This window comes from Polyodon spathula, chromosome 10 (assembly GCF_017654505.1).
Source record: "Polyodon spathula isolate WHYD16114869_AA chromosome 10, ASM1765450v1, whole genome shotgun sequence".
NCBI lineage: Eukaryota > Metazoa > Chordata > Actinopteri > Acipenseriformes > Polyodontidae > Polyodon > Polyodon spathula.
The window spans coordinates 4,496,929-4,521,686 of NC_054543.1; the positions used below are offsets into that span (position 1 = coordinate 4,496,929).

Consider the following 24,758-nt stretch of genomic DNA (forward strand, 5'->3'; position numbering starts at 1 on the left):
CAGCCCAGCTTGATGATAGTAAAATTATAATAATAATAAAAAATACTGTACTCTACATTTCAGTTCTGAATTACATTTTTCTACATTTAGAAATATATAAATGTTTTAAAATGTTATTACACAGTGGTACAGAATATATGGATTTTCATTTTCGTGCAGTCTTGTCTAATTAAATCATAAATGTCACTGTTTATTCTTGAAGCAATTGAAAGGAGATTTAGACAAATGTCTGTGCAGTGGACCAATGTATTTGGTTGGGATGTTAGGTCTCTAATATAGATTCCACTAGCTTCTTCTATGCAATAAAATACAAAATGTGTTTTGTACTTTGTTGTACGGTTTTGTATGTCCTTATAAAAGTTTCCCATTGTAAAAACATAGTGAAAGCATGGCAAAGCATAGGTAAGCACTGTAAAGCCCAAGTAGAATCTCTCGTGCTAACCCTCAAAGCTCTCTGGTGCTAAACTTTCAAAACAGTTTAGCACCGCTGTCCAAGCCTATTTGCACCCCTGATTACAAGTCATCACACTGCTCAAGTGTGAGTGAGCTGGAGTTACTTTGTGACAAAAACAAAACAAACAAAAAACATCTTTCCATAAAGACTCACTATACTTCTAACCGGACAAGATCAGAATGTGTTTTAAATATGTCAGTGTTAGCACAATACTTGGTGGCCACACAACTGACCTCGATTGCTACCAGTGTCATGCATCGTTAATAAGTGCTGTATAATCGTTTCTAAGGTAATAAAGACAACAAAGCCTCATTTCAAAGTGTAGTCTTTGTTTAAATCCCCTACACAATACTTCAATTACAATGTTATTCCATCAGCATGGTTTGTGTACTCAGAACTCACCAGTGTAGTTGCAACATTGATTGCATTGGCTATAAGATAGCAGCTGTTTTCTATTATTGCCTCACTGCGTTGGTCATCTGACATGGTCAAAATTACACAATGGGCTACTGTTGCAGCGGCTATATTTGGAATAGCTGCTGCTGTAGTCCACAAAAAGTGTGTCAATTTAATCTGGTGTCTAGATCGGTGCCATACATTCGAAACTAATTATCTAAGGCCACATAATAATTTGCGAGAGTCGAACTGTTTCTACCTCGTCCTATGCCTTCTAGTCTATTTTAAATGCGTAAGGTTGGTTGTATCTCGTGCACTTCCTCGTTATAATTTAGACTGCCACCTTCCGCTGGCTCTGCCGCTGAAATCAGAGAATGTTTTGGAAGGACCACCCACGCTGACGGAACTCTTCCTGGGCCAATCAAAACACGCTTCCACAGGTCAACAATAACTGCATCACAGTGTTTACGTGTCGCATTCTTTTTTTATTTCACATAGAGAAAGGTTGACATTATTATCATTATTATAATTATCTTTAAATAATATTCTTCTTCTTCTTATTATTTGTCTTCTGAATTGTACGAAAGGCTTATATAAACATGTCTAACCAGGAGGAGAATCTGCAGTGTAAGTATTGAAGTGAGTTGAGCTGGCAGCTGTTTTCTTGCTAGCGCACTCTGTTTTGTTAACAGAACAGATGAGGCCTCCAGCTGCAATATGGACATAATCGAATTATTTAATGACACGTTTTAGTGGAAGCAAAATGTTTTATTTTTATTTTTTATTTTTTTAGAAATTAAATAGATTTTTTCGCAAATTAAAAAAAAAAGGAAAAAAAAAAGAAAAATTGTATTATTATACCGTTGTTGTTTCTCCTCCTGTTTAAGATTTATGTTTGGAGTTTTTAAAAGTGATGTCAATTATTGTAATGCAGCAATTAAATAATGTGTGTGTGTGTGTGTGTGTGATCATGAAACAGCATGAAAACCTTTTGATTTATTTGAGTTGTATGCATTATATGGGTTATTCAGGAGAACATACAAGTTAATGTATTCAGTCTGGAAATACTATATTTTAAGTATTTATTACATTACAAGTCAAGTTCTTGTTTAAAATAAACTTGACCGTACAGTTACATTACGAAGTCGTGTCGTTTGTAGTACTTAAAGCACATTCAGTCTTATTGTTCATTGGAATCTATGACGTCACTAGTACAGCAACATACAGCATTAGAGCCCTATTGAAGGCCAAGTTTGAATGCCATTTTGATGGTATGAAAAATATGTAGAAACGAGAACAATACATACTCTTGCATAAAGTTGTTCAAAGCACGCTTATATAAGACACATTATTTAATACCCCAGCCTGGGCTTATATATTTAAAGCGGACTGCTGCAGTGTCATGGAAAGATTGATGCGGCAGTTTGCAAAGAACAAATGGTGCTATTATTACAGAATGCTCTGCATTGTAGCAGACCAATGCTTGTCTTTAGAGGGCCCTTTGGATACACACTGCCAATAATAAACTGATTACGAAACAGTGTTCTGAAGTTTCAGGGTAAGAACAATAGTGTGTCGCTGTTATTGCTTCACCGTTCTTAACTAGTTTCCCTACAGAATGGGGTTTCACGGTTTCAGAGGTTACTTTCTTGATTAAAAGTAATAAGTAACCATTTATTTAATCATAAGATGTTAAGAATATAGTTTTCATTTCACGTGATAGTTACAGAGAAGAACTTAGTTTGCTGTTTGAAAGTGTTTTTGTTTTTTTTTAAGTATTTCTAAATACAGTAGATGTACAAAAATGTAGGAGTATGCCTATTTAAGAAGTTTGATGCAATATCAGAAGTGCATTTCAGTTTACAAATGAAGAGATTCACAGAAAGGTTTGTGGAGTGGACTGGAAATTAGAGTGCATGACTTTGAATCTTGTGTTTTTAACAAACATCTGCACCAATATAAAGCAGAGTATTTACAAATCTACTGTAGTTAACGTTGTTGTAAAACTACATCTAGCAGTGGATTGGGGTATCATTTTCTATTTAATGCACAAACTTCACAACAGAAGCAACCATTCCAATGTATTTTAGACAATTTTATGATGACAGTTATATAATGCAAGTGTATTACTTTGGTCAGGGACATGCCTGAGAGCAATTAATGGTGCATACTAAGTAAAAGTGCTCCAAATAGCTTATATATATATATATATATATATATATATATATATATATATATATATATATATATATATATATATATATATATAAAGTCTGCTGTGTTATTTACAGTTTTGGCAAATGTATTTTTATATGAAGGATCAACAAAGCACACACGCATGTTTTGACATTGCAAATTCTAACTCGTTTCCTCTTCGATGCAGAATAAAAATAACCTCAGCCTGTATTTCTCCAGCAGGGTGTTTATGAGGATATAATAGGTGGGAGTCGTCTTCATTTCTTTCCCATTGGTTGCCAAAGTGCCTAGATGCATGTGATTGTCAGATCAGTCTAAATGCACACAGATGTAGCAAATAAATTACAAAATTAACATCACAAGTAAACAGGTTTTGATTTTCCCCAGCCATGCTTTATATAAAATAACCAGTAATTAACAAATTCATAGCAATCTCATCAAATATCAATTGTAAAGGGGTGTATCTGCTATTGCAAGGTCTTTTTATGGTTGTGCTATAAAATCCGGTAACTGATACATTATTTAACAAGTCGTGTAAATGTGCAGCAGCATCTTGTATTAGTAATGTTGTTTTCATGTTCAAACAGGCTCTTGGGTGGAGCTGCACTTCAGTGGAAATGCCAATGGCATTGGCAGCCCTGCACAGAATGGAGGGCAACAGGTGCAGGCTTCCATTCACACTGGTGATCTGGAAAAAATGCTTCTAGATGCCCAGCATGAATCTGGAAGAAGCAGTTCCAGAGGAAGCTCTCACAGTGACAGGTGCAACAGCAGTCATAATGTTTTGTATGACACATTTAGATGAGCGAATGTCTATGTAACTCAGATTACATAACGGAATGGCATGTAGATTCACATTACATAACAGTTTGTACAATTTTACTGTGAACTCATTTATACAGGCATTTGTATTTTGCTGGCTAAAGCTGAGAGGTTACATAACAAAATAGTTATAAAATTAGTCAAACAATAATAATAATAACAACACTAGTTTAAGTGATTGAGTGCATTTATTTACATTATACAAAACAACAAACAATTCACACAGAACCTTCACCATCACTACCTAAACTAACACCCGTGATCAACCTATTTATACATTCCCCCCCCCCCCCCCCCCACCACCACACACCGAGCACTGGCAGGGCTTTCACTCTGCCACACAGCCACACATGCAAGGCAAACTCTTTAAGCCAGTCCAAGGGATTACAGTTCTCAAAGACTGCATGCAATCTTATGCCTAATTGAAGTTGTCTCAGTACCATTTTGTTTTATTCTAGATGATGCTTTTTTAGGGTTTGAAGATGTACACTGTCAGTATCAAACTGGACTTAAAGCAATATTTAATTAAATAACTTAAGTGAAGTATTTGGGAGAAAAAGGACATGTCAGCTTTGCATCTCCTATTCAGTGTCTGAATAGTATTGTCTGTACAAGTAGCTTTGCAAAATATGTATCTTTCCTTGAATTAAATATTTAGTCTTTCTTTTATTTATTCAGTCCGCCAAGATCACAGACTCCACTCCACCTGTGTATAGGTTCAGAGGTGCCCAGCAGTGGAGATAAGAACAGCTCTCAGGTAGAAAAAGAATAGCTAAAATGTTGTGTTGAGTCAAGTCTATTGATGCATCAACTACAACCAACTCAGTTGTAACAGACGTAGTAGGGGTATTTGTTTTCCCATTGTTGTCATATATATATATATATATATATATATATATATATATATATATATATATATATATATATATATATATATATGCAGAAGAGGTATTACTGTTTATTCTTAAAAAATACTGAAATATTTTACTTTGTGTCAGTCTGAAGAGGATTATCTTGAAAGAAGAGAAGTAGAAAATCTTATGAAGAAAAATGCCGATTGGATTTGGGACTGGTCAAGCCGACCAGAAAACATTCCACCAAAGTAAGTTGCTTATAGGTGAGCAATATATTCTTTTCAAAAAGGAAGAATGCACCAAACTAAACTAAGTTGTGTATTATTTGTTTTGTAGCTAGTTTTGCAGACTGTAACTGTGCTTGTTGTAACTAGTATTGGTCTGTCTTGACTAAGAAGGTAACATTAGGCAGTCCAATTCTAATCGGGGTCTGTGAAGCCAGAGTTGCAATTTGTGTTTTTCCTTTGAGAGAAAAAGGTAATACAATTTAAAGTAAAACACACGCGCATGCACGCACACACATATCAGGCTGTGTTAATACAGAGTTTTCGGTTATGGGCAATACATTGAAAGTTATCACATTAACAACTACTTTCATATAACACGTTACTCTAGTTAAGGTGGTTTAGTGTTAATCAGAGTATGAGAAACAAGCTGGACATTTTAGGGTAGTTTACAGGTTCAATTATTACAGTATTTATTTATTTTTTTAAAAAGAGAGAAAATAATACAACTTTACTTTTCTTATTTCTCTCCGCACAAAAACAAAAGGGAATTCCTGTTCAAACATCCAAAACGGCCAGCGACCTTGAGTATGAGGAACACCAGTGTTATGAAGAAAGGAGGAATTTTTTCAGCAGAATTTTTGAAGGTGTTCCTTCCTTCTTTGATTATTTCTCACATACTTGCTGTCGGCCTTGGGTAAGTAAAAATTTAAAAAAATCATGTGTTCTGTACACGTATTTGTGAATAGAGAAAAAATGCACAGCTGTTTATTTAAATCGTTTTTTAGCTTTTATATTGACTATTTTGAAAATATCAAAAACAAGGAGTTACAAATTAATCTTGCAAAAATTAAATGGCTTCAATTTTTTTTTTTTTCTATAAAGGATCTTCATTGGGAGACGTTTAAGAACCTCCACCAGTACCTTCTAAATGCGACCTGTTGTCAGCTGTATCTGACTTCATTTACCTTGGCATGCCTTTGTGTAACGCTTTGTAGACATGGGTACAAGTGCTCCTGTGAATTACAGAAACGTGCTTGCTGACTGCTGCACTGCTTGTATTCCTTTGTGAATGATTTACTAATATATATATATATATATATATTCTATATATATACGATATATAATATATAATATATGAGGCATATTATAGTTATATATCATATGGTTATTTGTAAGCTCTTGCAAACCTTGGTCTATTAGCAACTCGGTTATTGGAGCACATTTTAATAAAATTGTAAGCACTGAGGTATTTACATAGTGTTAATTATACTGGGTGTTGGTGACTCTATAAGCTGTCATTATTGCAACCATTTATTTCTTTGAACACAGGTGAAAAATCAAAGGGGAGTGTGGGTGTGTCATGCCCAGCATGTATTCAGCCCGTTCATTTTATAGGCCTAAAAAAAACAATGACAAGGGGGGACCCAAACAAGGGCAAGTATTTAATCTTGCATTTTTAATATATATATATATTATTTCTCACAAATGAACAAATGCTGTGACTTAAAAAAAAAAGAACTGAACAGAACTGGAACTGTAGCTTGGTAACTGTTGCCATATTTATGTATCTGTTAAAATAAAAAAGTAAAAAGATGTTCATAATTTCAGTTAAGCAGAGGTACATATCTGTCCATATCTAAAACTACTGTATAAGGGCAAACTCCTGACATGCATTGTGCATTAAACTAATTATAATGAAAGATCATCAAATGAGTTTAAAAAAAAAAAAAAAACCAGTTGATGAAATCCTTTATTTTACATACTGAAGTGGGTATTTAATATTCTGGAAAGTTTGGGCGAAAACATGTACTACTGTAGCTTGAACTATTTTTATTGGTTATTATTAATATTATTTCATTAACGTTAGTTGTTAAATATTAGCATCTTGATATTCCTGGTATTTACACAGTATTATTAAATGGTCTAATTTTACATACTACAGATGCAAATGTTAAAAAGCAGGATTGTTAAAGGGAGTGTACACAGATTTATCTTTAAGTTTAGGTTTTTATTTTGTTTTTTACAAGATCAGCCAGAAAGGGGAAATAGCCAAAGTAAAGATGACAATAATTTTGAAAGCCTTTTGCCAAATGTACATTTTTTATTTATAATTAGACGACATCCATAAAAATTTGGATTCATATGTTGTTTTTTTCTGACTTTAAAAAACCCAACAGTCACTGGATAGTGCGAACAACTTGTCCTGGTCACAAAAGCAAAATTTTTGGGGAATAATAGCCATTTTTTATGAACTTTTGAGCAAAGCAATTAGAAATATGCATCACATGGAAATACAGTAATAAACTTGGTCAGCACTATGCTGTACTGAAAGGATAGACTGAACAGTAATATGGTCATTATTTTTATCAAGTGACTAATTATGTTACATGGCATGTATGACAACTGACATATTAAAGGTGTCTCCCAAGGTGTAGCTTTTGATAACTTGACCAATCAGCTGCAGTTATTCACAGAATAAGGGCAAGGATTTACAAAGTTTGGTCATTATTAATGTAATATCATTCACACAGAAAATGTGCAGCGGTTTTGATCTGAATTCAGCAAATTATTGATGATGTGTTAATTAAATTCATTTGACTTATTGGCTTTATATTTTTCAATTAACTGCTATTGAATGAAGTACAGGGGACATTGAAAAATTATATATTTTTTTTTTCTTTTTTTTTTGTTAAGGCATACATTCTCAAATGTTTGCTACCATTTTCACAAAACATTTCAGCAGCAGTGACAATGGGTGTTGTGGACCTTTCCCCTGAAACAAGAGAAACACTTAAAAATGAAGGTTCAACCCAATAAAATAAATAACATTATTCTTGTCAGGCAGGTTGAACAGCCTTCTGGTATTCTTTGGAAGGTTGCAAACATTATAAGATCTACATGAGCCCCAGCACACTCATTCCCTGGAGATATGCCATGGCTCTTTCTGTATAGTAGTATATGCGAAAAAAATAAAAAATAAATTACGAAAATTGCAGAATGCTGTGGATGAGAAGATTACTGTTCATGTAGCATGACCTCACTTCTCACCATGGGGATGTGTGCTCCAATCAATATCCCCAATTACACTGCTCTGGAATCCTATTCATAGTCTAAAGCAGTACTAAGCCCCTTTTACACTGGCATGCTCTACACTGCTTTTGATAAAGCAGAATTGTTTTGTGTGACAGACGCAAGTAAACGTTCATCCAAGTTTCGGATTGAACCGTCGGCCCAAATTTTGATTAAGGCAAATGTTTCTTCATCCCTGCTGCAATCTGGCTCATGGTGCGTCTCAAGCAACAAAAATATAGCTGAACAGAACAAACAGAAACGTTCCTTATGAAAGTGAATCCTTCACGCAGGCGTGATTGTTATTTTGTCACCCATCCTGCATTTTGTCTCGCTCAACTTGGGTCAAAGCGTGTCAGCCAACATTCTAAGGTGGGTTGCTGGAACCTGGGTACAGCCCAGATATGTGGTTTCACGCGATGTTGAATTGTGACCCGGGTAGCCAGAACCCAGGTGTAAGTGCCAGTGTGAAAGGGGCTCTGATGCCCGATTTCAGCATGGGAACATGTTCAACTGAACACGTGGAAATAAATGTCTACATGCTACCATCCAAATATGAACACAAAATGGAAAAATATTTTGATAATCATCTTTGAAAAAAACATTTGTACAACCTTCCTAGTCCCCCCCCCCCCCCTTTTTGTCCCAGAATGTGTAGCATGAGCCAATCAGTATTTTAATGTAAATGCAATTAAGTCAATTTTAATTGAGAAAAATTAATACCTCCCCACTGACGAGACCTCCACAAGCACATATTTAACAACTTCAGTATTTAAATAAGTTAACAGATGGCTTAATATTTTAATGGCTTTGTTACAAAATGGCACTCCAAATTTACAAGTAACTTTCTTTATCAGCATACTTCACACTTTTTCTGAAGTCCAGAAAAAAAAAAAGAAAGGGTAAATCTACTTGTTTACTGCTGGTTTCCAAATACTACTATTCAGTCCTAGTTAAGTAGACAAGTTCAAATAAATAGTTCTAAGTTCAGGTAAACACAGTCAAATTTATTTAAACTTTGGTCAAAATAATAAAAACAGGTGCATACAATGTTAGTTTATAACCATGTTAGTTTATCATTAGTAAATGAGAATGCTTAATTGACCAAAAATCCTGAATTTAGATTTTAAAAAGTGTCACAACCAATATACAATATATTGACAACTTGTACCCTCACTGTCCACTGACCAAACTGGAGACCTGTCTGAAGTGCTTAAAATGTAAAGCACCTAGGCCTATAAGGATAAACAAGAAAGGAATGTTAACAGGCATCAATAACAACTCAAGTTTTAGAAATGCCCAAAATCACAGTAAAGAGACTACACTTTTGACAATAAAATGTCATTCCTTAGGCGTTTCATAATTTGGTCTGTAAATCATAAAAAAAGGCTCAGACTTGAATAAATACATTTAATTTTTTTTTTTTTTTTTACCCCTTTCGAGTACTGTCCATCAATTCTGCTTCTGTTGGGCCTCTGCTGTTTAGAGAACACGTAACTACGTCCTCCACTAAACGCAGAAATACACCACTGACTCAAAGAAACAGGCCAGCTTTTCTCCATTAGCTACAAAAGGAGATGAGTGTGTTGAATTCTTCACTAGGAGGACAAGATGGCCTTTTAGATAAACAAATAGGCTTAACTATGCAAGAACGAAACTGTGCCCTCATGACTTTCCAAGCCAATTTTAATTCATTTTATCCTGGAATATATACAAGTTGTTGGTGGCAGCTACAGCAATGACATTTTCTTTAGGGTGCCAGGCTGTGTGGAGGATCTTCTTGTTGAAGTCCAGACTGTCAACGCTTATCTCATCCTTCTTCCTCTTGCCACCAGTACACACTTTGCGTGGCTTCAAGATGCCGCGGGGTTTGCTGCTCTCTCGGGATGCCTCAAGAGTGATATCCCTCCTAGTGTTTCTATCAAACATTCTGAAGAAGTTATTGTAAGAGCCAGTCATAATAGCACTGCAAGAAGGAAGTATATAAAAAAAAAAAAAAAAAAAAAAAAAAAAAAAATAATTACAACACACAACTGATTTCATGACATAACAGTTCTAATCGCTAACGTACAAAAATGTTACATTTTTCCAAATCGTGTTTTACTTCATTTTAGCTATGTCCATCAATGTGTGACTGCCTCCAAAAATGTGTAATGTATTAAAAAAAACAAACAAAAAAAAAAATAACTTCTGAACACACACAGAATAATTTAAAGGGTTTATAGTGTTCCAATATGACACACAAAAATATACTGTGTATTGTTTTTTCTTTTTACAACATCTTACCTATCTGTTCCATTCCAACAGCATTCAAATTTGTCAAAAATGCAGTCGTTTTCATACAATGAACAAAGCTTGCTGCGAAGGTATTCATGGACCTTTAACAATACAATCATTTAAAAAAAATAACTTGTATTAAAACACTTATCAATTATAAAAGGTGTCTGCAGAGCAAAAACAATATCATTAAATACAACTGAATACATACAGATTACAATATTATTTTAAAATGAGATATACACTTACAGAAGTAAGCTTGTTTACAGAATTAACTTGACCAGACAATACTGAAACATACATAGACAGAGGACAGCTTATTAATAATCCTACCTGGTATGTTTCTACTGGTCTACTTTCCATGTTCAGATCCCACACCTTGACTGAGAGATAGTCTCTTGTCATCATGTACCGGCCACTATGACTGAACTTTACATCAGATATTGATGAGATGATTTCAGAAAAGAATGATCTGCTGCTTGGATCTTCTGGTTCCTCAAAAACTAAAAAATGATAATAACATTTTAATTTCCATCACTGTATTCTACATATAGAGTAGCAAAGTAAAATAGCAAATAACCATTGTAACCCAGTGCTTTAAGATCAAAGAATAAACAACAATTTTACAAGACAAAACCAATTCTACTGGAATGTGAAAGGCTACATTCGGCCATGGTCCCATGTTCCAGATATGTTGCAAATAATACTTTTCCTTATACGTAACCAAATGCAATATAATCCTCTACTTCCTTAACCAGGTGTCTGGCTGTATTTTCACAATAATTTAGCTAAATTCATGAGTTTACAATAAAAAAAAAAAAAAACAACCAAAGACCCTTCAAAAATCCTGGGTCTTTTAATAAAAGTGCTAAACATCTTGAAAAACTGAAACACAGACAGTGTTCAGGGCATAGTACTAAGGGGGGTGGTGCAAGGATCTTTAAGCTTCCAAACACTTACATTTTGTATGCCTGTCGCAGAGGGCTGCTGCACGCATGTCACACAGTCGTATAGTTCCCTTGCTACTGCTGTAGACAAATACATTGCATTGATTCGGGTGACACTCTGCTGCCGTTATAACTTCTGTCAATTCTTCCATGTTGGCAGGCTTAATATCTACAATGTCTAAAGGTAATGCTGTAAGGACAAAACTATTCAAGAAGTCAAGTTTCCTTCTTTAATAACCTATATATATATATATATATATATATATATATATATATATATATATATATATATATATATATATATATATATAAAATTAGAAAAGACAGGACCCTTTGTTTAACTCCAAGTTTCCCCACTAAGTGGCTAATGGAGAACAAGAACACCCTGGAGGTATTATTTCAGTACGGAGAATCCGCAACGAATGATTTATTGATGCAATTGCAGACGATTTATTGAACTATGATGGGTGCTCAGTGCCCGAGTGAAAGATAAATTTGCCGGAGGCCTCGTCCATGGGTGCTCGATGGCTACCTGCGCGAGGCCAGCTGGAAAAACACAAAGAGTTACGTGCATCCCAGAGCCGCAAATAGGAAGCAACTATGGACCACCTCCCTCCGGGATGAGGCAGGTGGTGCCTGGGAAGGAGGCAGAAACAAAAGCAGCGACATGGGAGAATAACGCACAGAGCCTTTATGTGCTTGCTGATGACGTGTTGTTTAGGGGCGGATTCTCCTTCCAGAAAAGCAACCAAGTTTACAATGCATTGTCACAGCTGGAAAATCTCAAGACACATGATTCCAGACATATAAATAGTGAAATAAATAAATGCATTCATAAATGTTACTTAATATAACATACATAAGATACATCATTATTATTTCTGTCAACTTATTTTCTATTTATCATAGAGATTTAAGATATATTTCGCAATTTCTACTGCAAATTAAATCAGTTTCAGGGAAATCTCCACAGAAAGCCTGTACAATTTCTCCTCGTCTCAGAAGTTAATGAGCATAGCCAATGATTAAGAATTCCAACAGACCCTAATGTTAGTTATATTTGTATTTTATTTCTAAATTGCACATTACTAGATAAAACGAAACGTGATCCAAAAAAAAAAAAAAATTAAAATGGTTTAACCAGAAAAGGATACTAAAACTTCGATCTGTGATTTCTAAATGCCATAGGTTTATTCTTAGGTCATCTGCAGAAAGGTACGTTTCATGATCACTATTTACTGAAATCGAGTTAATATGATATGTGTGTGCATTTGCAAATATTCTTCTGGGACTTGCTTCTACCATCAAGTCCATGGGCTGCAAAACAGGCACCTGGAACAAAAAGAAAATGGTTAGTAACATACATTTTCAGTCACGGCAGTAGAAACATGAATAAGTTGATCACCATGTCAAAAAGAAAGGTAAAAACTAATTCTGAACAACATGTAGATATATCATCCGTAACTAAAAAGTATTTTTCAAGGTCTTTAGAATTTATTGGATTAAACCTTAACTAATCTATGCCTAATGTCTCTATCCGTGGTCATGTTGCACAGTATTGTTTCTCCAGGTAAAACAAAACATGGACTTACCCGTAGTGAAGTAATTCTAAAGGGATCTCTAAGTCTGCCATCTTCCTCTTTCAAGTTATAACCCTCTGCCTTTTTGTCCCTTTCACTGATTTTCCACAATTTAATCGTTTTATCTGGGGAAAAAAAAAAAACATCTCAAATGTGTGTAAAATATCTATACCTCCCAAGTGAACTCCCCTGTGGTGAAACTAAATTTCCCCCATTGTAAATGCTCTGCCTAAAGGAACTTAATTTAAAAGAACACCTTTCTGGCAACCCTAGCAAGTTGTTCACACTGATACAGTACTGCTAACTGATAACTCATCATCACCATTAAACTTAAATTCAAATGGTTTTTCAAGCTTTTTAAATGCGACTTAAAATCGCCAGCGTCTTCAAGCGTTCTAAATGGCTTATTCAATCTTTCCAGAACCGCCATCATATCATTGCCTTGGTTTGTATTTTGATTTCTACGAGTGCATCACTACAAAATGGCATGTAAACAAAATAAAAACAACTGCTTATTAAATCATTATTATTCAGCACTGCCCAAATAATATATCAATAGTTTTGAAGAATTAGAATAATACCACAAACCCAAATCAAGACAAAATAAAATACAAATCTAAAAATAAAACAAGTTGTAGTAGACAAGTATCTTACCATTAGTAGACAGCAGGGAATGAGCAGCATTTTGTTGAGGTAACCACCGAATTTTATTAATTTTTTCCTCAATTTCTAGACTTTTCAAATAGTCAAATTCAGGTTCATGACTCTGGAAAGTGCTGTAAACGTTGTATTCGCCTCTGGAGTGAGGACGGTTTTTACTCTAGAAGACAAAATACATATTCGTTAAAAAAAAACAAAAAATAAAAACACACAAGACTAGAAACATCTACAGGTATACTTCACACAAGAGACAATAATACCTATATAGTACCACTTTATTATAGTTGTACTCTTTACTTTGTACCTGACTGTGTGATCAAACAGGTAAACAGTATGAAAGTTCACAAGGTTAAATTATATATGTGCTAAAACTGCAGTTTTTTTTTTTTCCAATGGGACTGATCGCAGAATATTAACCCAATCAAAGGGAGGCCACATCAATGACTTAAATCTTCTGAAAAACATGCTATGAACTGACAATAAAGCCTTGTCTAAATTTACAAAGTTGATTTTAGGCACTACACGGCATTTTACTTTTTTTTTTTTTTTTTTTTTTTTAATTCATTCATGCAAAAAAAAAAAAAACAAAAAAAAAAACATCCAACAACCCAACCTTAACCCAGGCCACGCTCCACAGTTTGACTAGATTTAGGAGTACAGTACCTTCATTGAATACTAACCTCCTGTTCTCGTTGAAATATGACAACTCTACCGCCCTTATCCCCAGTTGCAAGCAGGTCTCCAGAGTAGTTGAATTCAACTGTTGAAATAATATCAGCTGTAGAGAGAAGAAAAACTTTTTTTTTTAATCAATATACTATCAAAATTGACTAAGAAAAGCATTCCTGTGACGGAAAAAGTACACTCCTCAATTTAGGCAAATCAAAGTCAGGTGCAATTTTCCAATCCAACCCCACTGATACCAACACTAGTTTACTGAACAGCTTCCGTTATTTATTTTCCTGTTCACAATTAGTTCTTCTTGAGATAGAAAACTATGTGCAGCAATCATGTAATTATTGGTGCTTTTGAATGAGGTTTTCATTGTCATAATTTAGAACTTGACCATGGGCTGTGTAAACGAGAAAAAAAAAAATCCACAAAAAGTCAAATGTAGGGTAAAAACTTTGCATCAGTTTTAGTGACGTTTATATTTTAAAGATTACGTTATGGACTTCACAAAGTTACAATATCTGCAGTACACTCCGATATCTAGACAGACTGAAGAAAACGACAGGAAATACAAACGATGAATCTCTGTCCTTCTCTAATATGTACAATACATAATGGTGCCTCCTAAAACAATGATTAATTATTGCACCTAACAGTTCTGTTTCAAGGCCAAGAAAATTTGTAGAAAAAAAAAAAGTTAGGTGAAAAACTAGATTTTCTACAATAAAAGCATATATCAAAGGGAAAGGGATATTTTCAAAAATACATCAGTGTATTTAATATACACAGCTCATGGTCAACCTCTAAATTATGACAACGAAAAGCTCATACGACAGCACCAATAAAACATACTGCAATTTAATCTTACAAGAAAACGGTCAGTCTAATTTCACCTAACGTATGCAAGTTTGAACCACATGCCATTGTCAAATTTCAGCCGATATGACCCATTCTAAAATAAAACGTCTGCAGCTACGAAATAAAATACTGTCTCATTTGTCAAATTGTTCTTCAATAATTTTGTGTTGCGCATTAATCAAGCTAGACAGTTGTTTGATACTGCAGTTTAGTGACTCATTTTCTGGGTATTTAATTTTTTCAGAAACATAACAGCCCTAGGTATATCATAAATCTGTGAGTGTACTACACAGCAAGGAGGGAGGGAATTGAGAAGCTGTGAATATAATCATTTGTCACCAATACTGACCTCCTTATCCTAATTTCATAGATCACTACGCTGCAGATGATAATATCAATAATAATAATAATAATAATAATAATAATAATAATAAATTGGCAACAGGTCCACCTTCTACTATATGCAGCAAAAATGCTAAAATGCTTGAATACATTAAGTGTAGGCTAATTCATGGGAAAGTTCAGGGGGTTAAAAAAAAAAACAATTTCTGCTTTGTGAAATATCTATTTTAAATAGATTCTAACAGTATACCCCCCACACCAAGAATATGTTCATGTAAACATTACAATCCCATGCTTAGACTATTGGTTTAGCCAATCGGTTGTCACTAGAGAAAAAAAGTAGGGCACATTCACAATTTAAGGAATAACTTAATGTGCAACATATCTAATTACGTTGTGCGACAAAGCTAAAAATGGTAGGTTAAAAACTCTACAATCAGTTGTTTGAGAAAATATCATTCGTATACTGACATGACCCCCATATGTTTTGTAACGGTAGTGGCCTCTGCTTTAAGAATGGAACATGGAGTCAGCTGATCAGTCCTGGGACATGCAAGGACTCTGTAATCTTTGTGGTGGGAAAACAAATATGAAGTGCCTACCTCAAAGGTCTCAGTACTGAATAAAAGTGTTCATTGTTCTTGCACAATACCCAAAACAATTTACCTAGAGATTCAAAGAATACACTTGTGTAAGAAGTATAAGGGTGCCTGCTAATAAATAAATAAATAAATAATAATATCCAATGTTAGGTCTTTATCACCAGGACACCAAAAAGTCACATCACCACCGGGATCACAATCTCGATCTCTAATGTTTTACAAGATACTACTAGTTGACGTACAGTGGCAGCGGTTGAATTATTATATATACTCTCTCCTCACAGGGGATTATTAAGAATCGCCATCCACAACACATTCTGTAAACAATGTGGACACACTAACCTGGGTTTAAAACAGTAGGGTTCAACAACAGATAGAGAACCAGAGAGACTAGAATGCTGGCCTACAAGGGTGGAGGGGTGTTGGTTTATAAAGGTCAGTATGAGTGTGTGCAAAAAATTCAAGACGACCAGGAAATTGAGCAAATACGCTAAATAAATGAATGAATGAATGAATGTGAACACTGCAAATAAATGTGCAAAACATTAACTGGTTAAATAAATAAAATTAAAAAAAGCTAAACATGTAGGGTATTCTAACAGAAAGCTACAGCAACTGCACAAATTACAAGGCCACACAAACATGAACCCCTGCATTTAGCATTCTCTGCTTTTGGTAATTATTTATTAAATGTTTACTGGTAATACAATCTACTAGAACAAGTTATCTAAAATAGTCTGTTAAATAAAAAAAAATAATATTGGTCTTATTTTAAGTTAATTGTTTCAATTGAAATACAAGAATACATGCTTAAAAAAACTTGCATAATATTTCCACAATTCTATATTCCTATAATTCACCTTTGTGCCATTCAGTTTGCTCTCATACCTTGATCAAAAGATGAGGCTGACATCAGTGTGCTAGCACCAGCAGTGGAAGATTTAAATGCCTGCGAGAAACTGCAGGGAAAGCATTTCATCTTCTGCAGAATGCAAACGTAGTCTGGATTTCCTCATTTGATAAAGCCACAATATGGGTGGCCCAGCAGCCCTTTCTTTTGCTAGATTTCCTTCTGCTCCACGGTGTGTAGGCATCGAGGCAAACTGTACCAAATAAATGATCCAGACTAGAAAGAAAGGGCATGACAAGGCTGAATTTCACATTGACAGTGAGGTGTCAGTCCTCAGCGCTATTCCCAAGATGCTGCCTGTACAAAGAGCGTACGCTGATCTGAGCTAGCTAGCCGATCCTCTGCCAATAAATCAGTGGGAAAAAAGCAGTGCAGCTATAGGCTTGGCAGGCTGCATTTAGCTGTACTGTGACATCACACAATTCATGCATGAAGTTCACAGAAGTGCAGTACTATGGGTCATTCCTAACAAAGGAAGCAATCCATTTTCTTATAACAAATTCTCAGTGTTGTCCCCTCCTCCTACCACTCCCACCCCGGCACAGTTTTGGTAGCTGTCCTTTTTCCCCCAGGTCGAGCAAGAGAAAGCTTGAATTAGAAATAGCCTTATCCATATGCAGCACCTGCCGTTCCTCAGAAGCTAGCTGGAAATTTCAAGCCATCTGTGTCATACATCGTTCTCCAAACCGCACTGCAGAAATCAATTCTTTCTCTCACAGAATACAGTGACAAGTAGATGTATGCTTGTTATTGGCTTAAAATAGCAAGATCGCTCCAATCTTTCGTTTTTTTTTTTTTTTTTTTTTACAGAATCAAATACATATTTTCAATATAGATAGTAAAGTCAGAGAATAATAATAAAAAGTAAGACACAATGTGTTTATACTTGTATACATATTTATACTTTTACACAACAGTACTACTAAATATTTTCTGTTTCATTGTTGGAAAGCATGATGAAGATAAGCTAAACTAGAGTCACTCTGTACATCAGATACATTTTTTTTATTGCAGGCTCAGTTTTCTGTCAGTGTGTACTGGACTATTCTGTATTAACAAAAATAGGTAAAATATACTTAATCTATACATTAGTTACATAATATGAATATTGAGTACTAAAGTCAAAAGCTAATGATAGACAAATTATGTTTTTTTAGCCAACTTATTACACCTAGATATCATCACCTATTATGCAAAGTAAAATAATGTTACATATCAAAATAATGTAAAAGGTGAGTATTGTGTATGCTCCTCAAAGATAAACATCAATAAAAGCAGAGCTTGAAATATTTAGCTTAATCAGATTTAAATCCTGATTGTAAACCAGTGCTGGACATAGAATAAGTAAAAGATACTGAAATAAATGTGTGGCCGTAGTTACACCCAGGTTTCCATAGAACACATATGAATTACGCATGATACTTATATTTAATGCACAAAGAATACGCACAGCAATTTTGATGCACAGCTTGAGTTTGAAAGTCATCAAGCTTCTTGTACTTCGCTGGTTCCTGGCATATCAATGGTCAACTGGGAATATACTGCAAGCGGTAGCTCGAGAATAGATCAAACAAATGCCAGGATTTTCAATTAATAAAAAACAATAATTATCTAATCAATCTTTATTTTTTTTTATATAGCGCCTTTCATCATGGACCACCATCACAAACCGCTTTACAAGATACCAGACTAGGGTCTGTGAACTATGCATCAGCGTCTCACCCAAAAGACAGAGCACAAGGAGGTTAAGTGACTTGCTCGGGGTCACACAATGAGTCAGTGGCTGAGCTGTGTTGATTTGGAAAGGGAGTGCACATGAAGACTGAGAAAGGAAGATTTACAGGAAACAAAACCAAAACCAAAAAGAAATAACAGCCTAGTACTAGTGGGAGGAGACTCTGTGAATGCAGTAACTAACGACAATCGACCACAAAGTAGATGTGTTTTATATACTGTACTGTGTATTATAGTGGACACTTTTAAAAGTAAAATAATTTAATTTAAAATTAAATTAGTTACTGAACAGGTTGTTACATCTAAATAATAACAAACAACTGGCAGAGGGCAGGGAAACTTATCACTGACTGCCTCCTGGCCACCAGCTCTCCCAGCCGGTCATTAAACTGTTCACTAGAACAGTGGTTCTCACTGCAAATATTTCCCAAATATAATTTGTTAAAATCGTTTACAAATACATATAGACTACGTTAGGGCTGGGACAATGCATCGAACAGTTGGAATAACCATCAATGGATAAACTAACCATCAATGGTTGAGGAGAAAAAAAAAAACAAAAAAAAAAAGCATGGGTTTATTAATAGGACTGTTTTTTATTAGGCACAGCAAAATTTAAATCTACACTTTTATTCCTTGCCTTTCCTTTGGTTCCTTTAAAAAATAATATTAATAAAAAAAACCCTCCCCACCCACTACGTTTTCAGAATAAGCGTGACAAAAAACAAAAAAAATACTAAGAAGAGACTGGAGGTAGACTGCATTTCAGGATCAGATTTTGCTAGTTAAATTGTCAATTTAATTTAATTTTAAATAATGTGATCAAATGTTTGGAAGTTCGTTTTACAAAAGAACAAAATAGAAAGGTAAAATTTGCTGTTTGTGGTTTTAATGAGCTTCTGTGGCAATACCGTAAGAAAGCACCCGACATAATACGACAGCGTGAACACAAGTAAAAAACAAAAGGAAGCAACACCTTCGGTGACAGCTTATTTAGGATAGAAAATTGATCCAAAAGGTGTCAAAGCAAAAGAAATAACAGGCCTGATAGTGGATGTTGTCACACAAGATATCAGAGCTGTTAGTATAGTAGAGGGAGCTGCGTTTAAAAATCTGATTGCAAATCTTGCTCTGGGCTACGAAATGCCGTCGAAAGAAGCTCCAAAATCATTACTCTGAATCACAAACGTGCAAAGAAAAAGCTTAGACTGGATTTCAGTCAGGAGTGCAATTCAATGTCCAGCACTACTGATGTACGGACAAGCAAGGCACAAGAAGCATCACCTGCCATTACATTAAGCAAAACTGGAAACTCGAGTTAAAAGTATTAGCTACATGAAAATTACACAAGACACACACAGCTGAGTGCAGAAGCAATCAACCAGATAAACACAGAGTTTAAAGTGGCTACAAAGTAATAGCTTGTGGTTATGACAACAAGACCAACGTGTGTAGAGCAATGTGTTTGTTTCTGCAGGCGAGTGTGCTGTGTTACTTTTTGGTAGCGTGACAATTGTGAGCTGTGCAGGGCACAATATAAATCTCTGCATTCAGAAAAGCTTGGAGGATGTACGACAACTCCATACGTTAGCGGCAGCAGGAAGGAGATTGGTTGCACATCTTCAAGCGAGACGGCAACAAGCACTTTAAATAGGAAACAAACAGAAATGCAGTAGTCTTTTGCATTATGAAAAAACGAAGCAGCAGGTCTTCATGAAAACGATCAATAGCAAAAAAATCAAAAAGACCCTTCTAACAATAAACTGGAGATATAAAACAGGTACTTGCAAGCTTTATGTTCTATTATTATTATTGCACTGTCAGCAGACAAAATAAAACAATCACTTGCTGCACAATTCAGAGCTAAATTGAAAAAGGCTTTTGCATAGTAAAACTCTATAACAAATCACAAATATAACCTTGTTAAACAAGGGCACTGAAATATGCAAAGAAGCCCAGAATTACTGGCTCACGCAGAAATATAGCAACAAAGACACCCCCCCATCCAAAAAAAAAAAAAAATACTAATAGTAACCTAAACCTTTCTAAAACATTTTTCAAAAAACCTGTTTGGAAAACTCATGTTGTTTAAAAACAATCATATTCTTGGGTGAAAAATTTAATATATATAATATATATATATATATATATATATATATATATATAGATATATATATATATATATATTCTTTTGGACACTGTGATCGCTTAACATGCGTTTATATGATGTCTTGAAAAATATGCTACTTATTTCATAACAGGTTTTGAGATTAAAATGTTCAGAATTGCAATATATTGGATAGAAAACAAATGATGCACATTGCATATGCTTAAAAAAAAAAGTCTATAGTAATTAAATGGTGTCAAAAGCTGTTGGTGGACTGCATGTAGACTTGACTCGCTACCTGCAAAGGCTCAGCAGTTCTTCAGATGGAAAGACGGCAGGCTCAAGGGTTTCTTGTGAAACTAAATCCCCTTTCACACTGGCACTTCTACCCGGGTTCTGGCTACCTGGGTCACAATCCCGTGTAGTGTGAAACCATGTACCAGGGTTGTACCTGGTATAACCTGGGTCCCAGCGACCCACCTCAGGATGTGGGTTGACAAGCTTTTGACCCGGGTTGAGCGAAACAAAATGCATGACTGCAGACAAAATAAGAAAAAGCCATGCCTGCATGAAGGTTTCACTTCCGCAAGGAACATTTTAGTTTATTCTATTTTGCCATATTTGTGTTGCTTGAGACCATGAGCTAGCTTAGATGGAAGCGTGTGTAACAAGCTGCTTCCGGGGCATTGATACACGCATTGTGCACTTAGATCTGTAACCCAGGTCAACCCTGCTTTATCAAAAGCAGTGTGAAATCACATAGCTGACCCGCAGGACATCGGATCCTGACCTGGGTAAAACATGCCAGTCTGAAAGGGGCTTAAGAGCGAAGCTTGCTTCCCTTAAGCAGTGTCAGTGTTTGTTTTTCAGAAAGTGCAAAGCACTGAATGCCCTCTCACACAGCAACCATAGTAGGGAACAGGGACAAGAAAAAAAAAGCAACTTTAGCTAGCGGCTTGTAGTTCTCGGCAAACTGGTACACTGCTAGTGTTGATGGCATTGATACTCTTTTTCACTGTGGATTCAACCTCATCCATGGTTTTCATGGAAGCCTAAGTTAGCCCAAACTGGTATGCTTCTCTGTAATGTGTCCCTGCTCAGTGGTGCATCACTGAAAAGTATTGTCAGGTTGTACAGCCAGAAAAACTGCTTCAGCCAACAATATTGCAGTTTATTAGAAAGGGCGTTTCAAAACAAATTCTACTTAACAAGATACTCAACTCCGCTAACTTTCAATGGAGTTTTCCGTCTCATCGCGTGCAAAGCATTGTGGTATAGAGAGTTAGGCAAAAAAAATTATATGGAGAGTCAATGGAGGGGTAAGAAATGTTGCTAGTTCTTGCCCTTCTAATAAACTGCAATATTATGGGCTGTAGCAGTTTTGAGTGAGGCTGGATTTTCATTGGTTAAAATATTAGTGTGTTCTCCCATTGGCTAGAAAGGCTGCAGTGTTTTTGGCACAGTGCGTGATTCACAGTTGGAAGCTCCTCTGGTTGATTGGAAATTTGCAGGTCCACACAGCCTTTCGTATTAATGAATAGACAAATTAATGAATTACTAGAGTAATTATCAAATACATTTATGAAGTGACAAACTGACCAATTCACAAAATGACAAATTAATGGCTGAACAGTTTTGGCACAAATGGAGTTTCATAATTTTCACTGGAGTGAATCAGGTAGGGCACGAAGTAGCATAGTCACTGTAACTTGCATGATGTGCACAACTTAAAACATCTGACATAACATCAGTTAAGAGTGTAGGGCTATCTTACTAGGCAGTCGGTATGTAAGTAATCTATAGATGAAGAGTTTATCAATTTTACCAACTGTAACAACTCTTTCAAGGCTAGTTTGTGGTGGAAATAGTTAGCAAAGGCTCATACTGTATTGAAGCCATTTTTAACCAATACAGTATGAACCCCCCCCCCAGCCTATGTTCGTTTTAATTCTTATTGAATTGTTTACTACCCGCTAACCTGATGAGCAGTAATCTATTACAAATGGTAACCTCATATTTTACCCACCGTTTCCTCTGCTGCATCCTTTCCAATCCATGCAACACCCAATGCTAAACTAAGATGTATGCTAAATAATATCGGGCCGCTGTGACTAGCAACTGAAACGAAAGCAAATTATAACAGTAGTTAGCCTAAAATTCTGTGCATATCTTCGTGAAAATGCAAAGGGCACTTTCTCCACACTTTATTCATAAACGAACATCCAGTTTTTTTTTCACCAGACGGTAGAAAATAACGCCTACACCTTTGCTTAAAAAAGCGATGCACAAACACCATAGCAAATTACAGTTACGAGATTGTCATAGCTGGGATTATTGTGTGTGCTTCATTGCACTGAATGGACGCAGCACTTTGACGTCACGAGAATTACGACTAACTTGCCATAGTTATATCTCTGTCAAAGCTAGCATTAGCATTCACCTGAGGGATGCAATCTGCAACGGAACACCAAGAGTTTAGGAATTTGCAACTACCTGACCCTCGGGAACCCACACCCGACCTGACAGTGACCATGTCCCACCATCAGCACCACGCCATTGCCCTAATTCAACAGCAACGGTAACACTGGCCAACTGTCTCAAAACACACAAAGCTTACCTTCTGCCACATCTTCGTCTATGGCACCTTTCACTTGTGAGAAACACCACTGGAAATCATTCCCTCCTCCGACTCCTAAAATACAAGCAATGGAAATTATACCGATTAGGATAATGTTTCGTAACAGTGTCCTTTTGCAGTTCTCTCCCCGAGTACACAGAGAGCGCTGCTGTTTAGGCCCTGCAAATAGTAAGAGGCCTTTCCCGCTCGGGTGTTAAAGTTAATAGCTTGCCTGCCATTGCTTCCTCCGGGAGCAGATCTGGCGTCGCTTGGGGTCCTGCTGAACTGTATTTAGGTGTTTACTTTGGGCTTGCAACAGGGCTGCAGCTGCAGGTGAACGCGATTAAACAGCCAGGAATCAGAGGCGCTGAAGCGGTCTGTGATTTTTTATTTTTCAAAATGGCGCACATTGCAAGTCGACATGATACGATGACGTCATTTAATAGACACTTTAAAAACCCTGCTTAAAAAAAATCATGCCTCCTGAGACTGACTCGTAAGATTATTATTATTATTATTATTAAATTAATAATATTATATTAAATAAAACCATATGTGATAATTACTTTGAAACTTATCAATTTGAACTTTATATAGCTCGAGTTATTTTACACTACCTATGATATATTATTATTATTATTATTATTATTATTATTATTATTATTATTATTATTATTATTATTATTATACTTTCTAAAAATGTAAGAGGAACCTTCTCTACCTCAGTACTCACCTGAACAATAAACGTGTTTGCTGTACCCGACATGCAAAAAATGCATTTATACTGTTTGTTTAAAAAATAAGCTTTTGGACTTTTGGTGCCATAACAAAATAAACAGCAGAGCAAAATGCCTAGAATCTCTGGATCCTGAGCATGAGGCTATACACTGCATGATGCAATTGCGCCCTCTGGTGGATTGGACTGACAATAAAAGTTTGAAGAGCTTGTTCTTTCCTGTTGACGAACTGTAACTATGCGTAACTAATATATTTTTATTGTTTGGTTTGGAACGTAAATGGAACGTCCTGTTATGTATGCATCATACAGCCCTGGGGGACTTGTGTAGAAATAGATCTGCATTTGTAGTTGTGAGGCTTGGTAAGTAACAGTAAGTTTGGATTTAGAAACAAATTAGGCCAGGAATAAAGGATAAAGCTCCTTCATGTGTGTGGGATGGCAACTTCAAATGCAGAAAGCACAAGAAGTGATTAGGTATCAGGAAACAGAACTTGTGTTTTATTTATTTATTTATTTTTAATTCTGTTCCATTGCAGAACCACATATTGGTTTTGGTACTGTCCTTTGTTTAGTCAATTGCCTGTTCTAACCTTTGATCTTATTGCAATTCATATTGTCTAAATCTGATACGTTTTTGCAAAACGTTTACCCCATAACTGCTTTGAAAAGACTCAGTTTGGATCTTTTCCAGCCGT

At 35.5% G+C, this 24,758-nt stretch overlaps 2 protein-coding genes across 4 annotated transcripts; one reads left to right on the forward strand and one right to left on the reverse strand.

The window, feature by feature from the left end:
- The first annotated feature begins 1,321 nt into the window (after positions 1-1,321).
- Positions 1,322-5,990, forward strand: LOC121322024 (BCL2/adenovirus E1B 19 kDa protein-interacting protein 3-like). The gene is made up of 6 exons (XM_041261457.1): positions 1,322-1,477; positions 3,634-3,808; positions 4,547-4,625; positions 4,867-4,970; positions 5,494-5,643; positions 5,832-5,990. The coding sequence occupies exons 1-6, from the start codon at positions 1,450-1,452 to the stop codon at positions 5,875-5,877; spliced, it is 582 nt and encodes a 193-aa protein (XP_041117391.1). The 5' UTR covers positions 1,322-1,449; the 3' UTR covers positions 5,878-5,990.
- Positions 5,991-9,634: 3,644 nt separating this feature from the next.
- On the reverse strand, positions 9,635-24,248 carry LOC121321736 (serine/threonine-protein phosphatase 2A 55 kDa regulatory subunit B delta isoform). Of its 3 annotated transcripts, none has more exons than XM_041260836.1 (10): positions 24,058-24,248; positions 23,325-23,399; positions 14,163-14,260; positions 13,477-13,642; positions 12,835-12,947; positions 12,397-12,574; positions 11,256-11,420; positions 10,629-10,798; positions 10,305-10,396; positions 9,635-9,984 (listed from the first exon to the last, which is right to left on the reverse strand). In XM_041260836.1, exons 1-10 carry the CDS (start codon positions 24,101-24,103, stop codon positions 9,705-9,707), a joined length of 1,383 nt encoding a protein of 460 aa, XP_041116770.1. In that variant the 5' UTR covers positions 24,104-24,248; the 3' UTR covers positions 9,635-9,704. The 3 variants fall into 3 exon arrangements, with proteins under 3 accessions (XP_041116770.1, XP_041116772.1, XP_041116771.1); XM_041260838.1 differs by lacking the exon at positions 24,058-24,248 and adding an exon at positions 23,557-23,774; XM_041260837.1 differs by lacking the exons at positions 23,325-23,399; positions 24,058-24,248 and adding an exon at positions 16,845-17,655.
- Between the last annotated feature and the right edge of the window lie 510 nt (positions 24,249-24,758).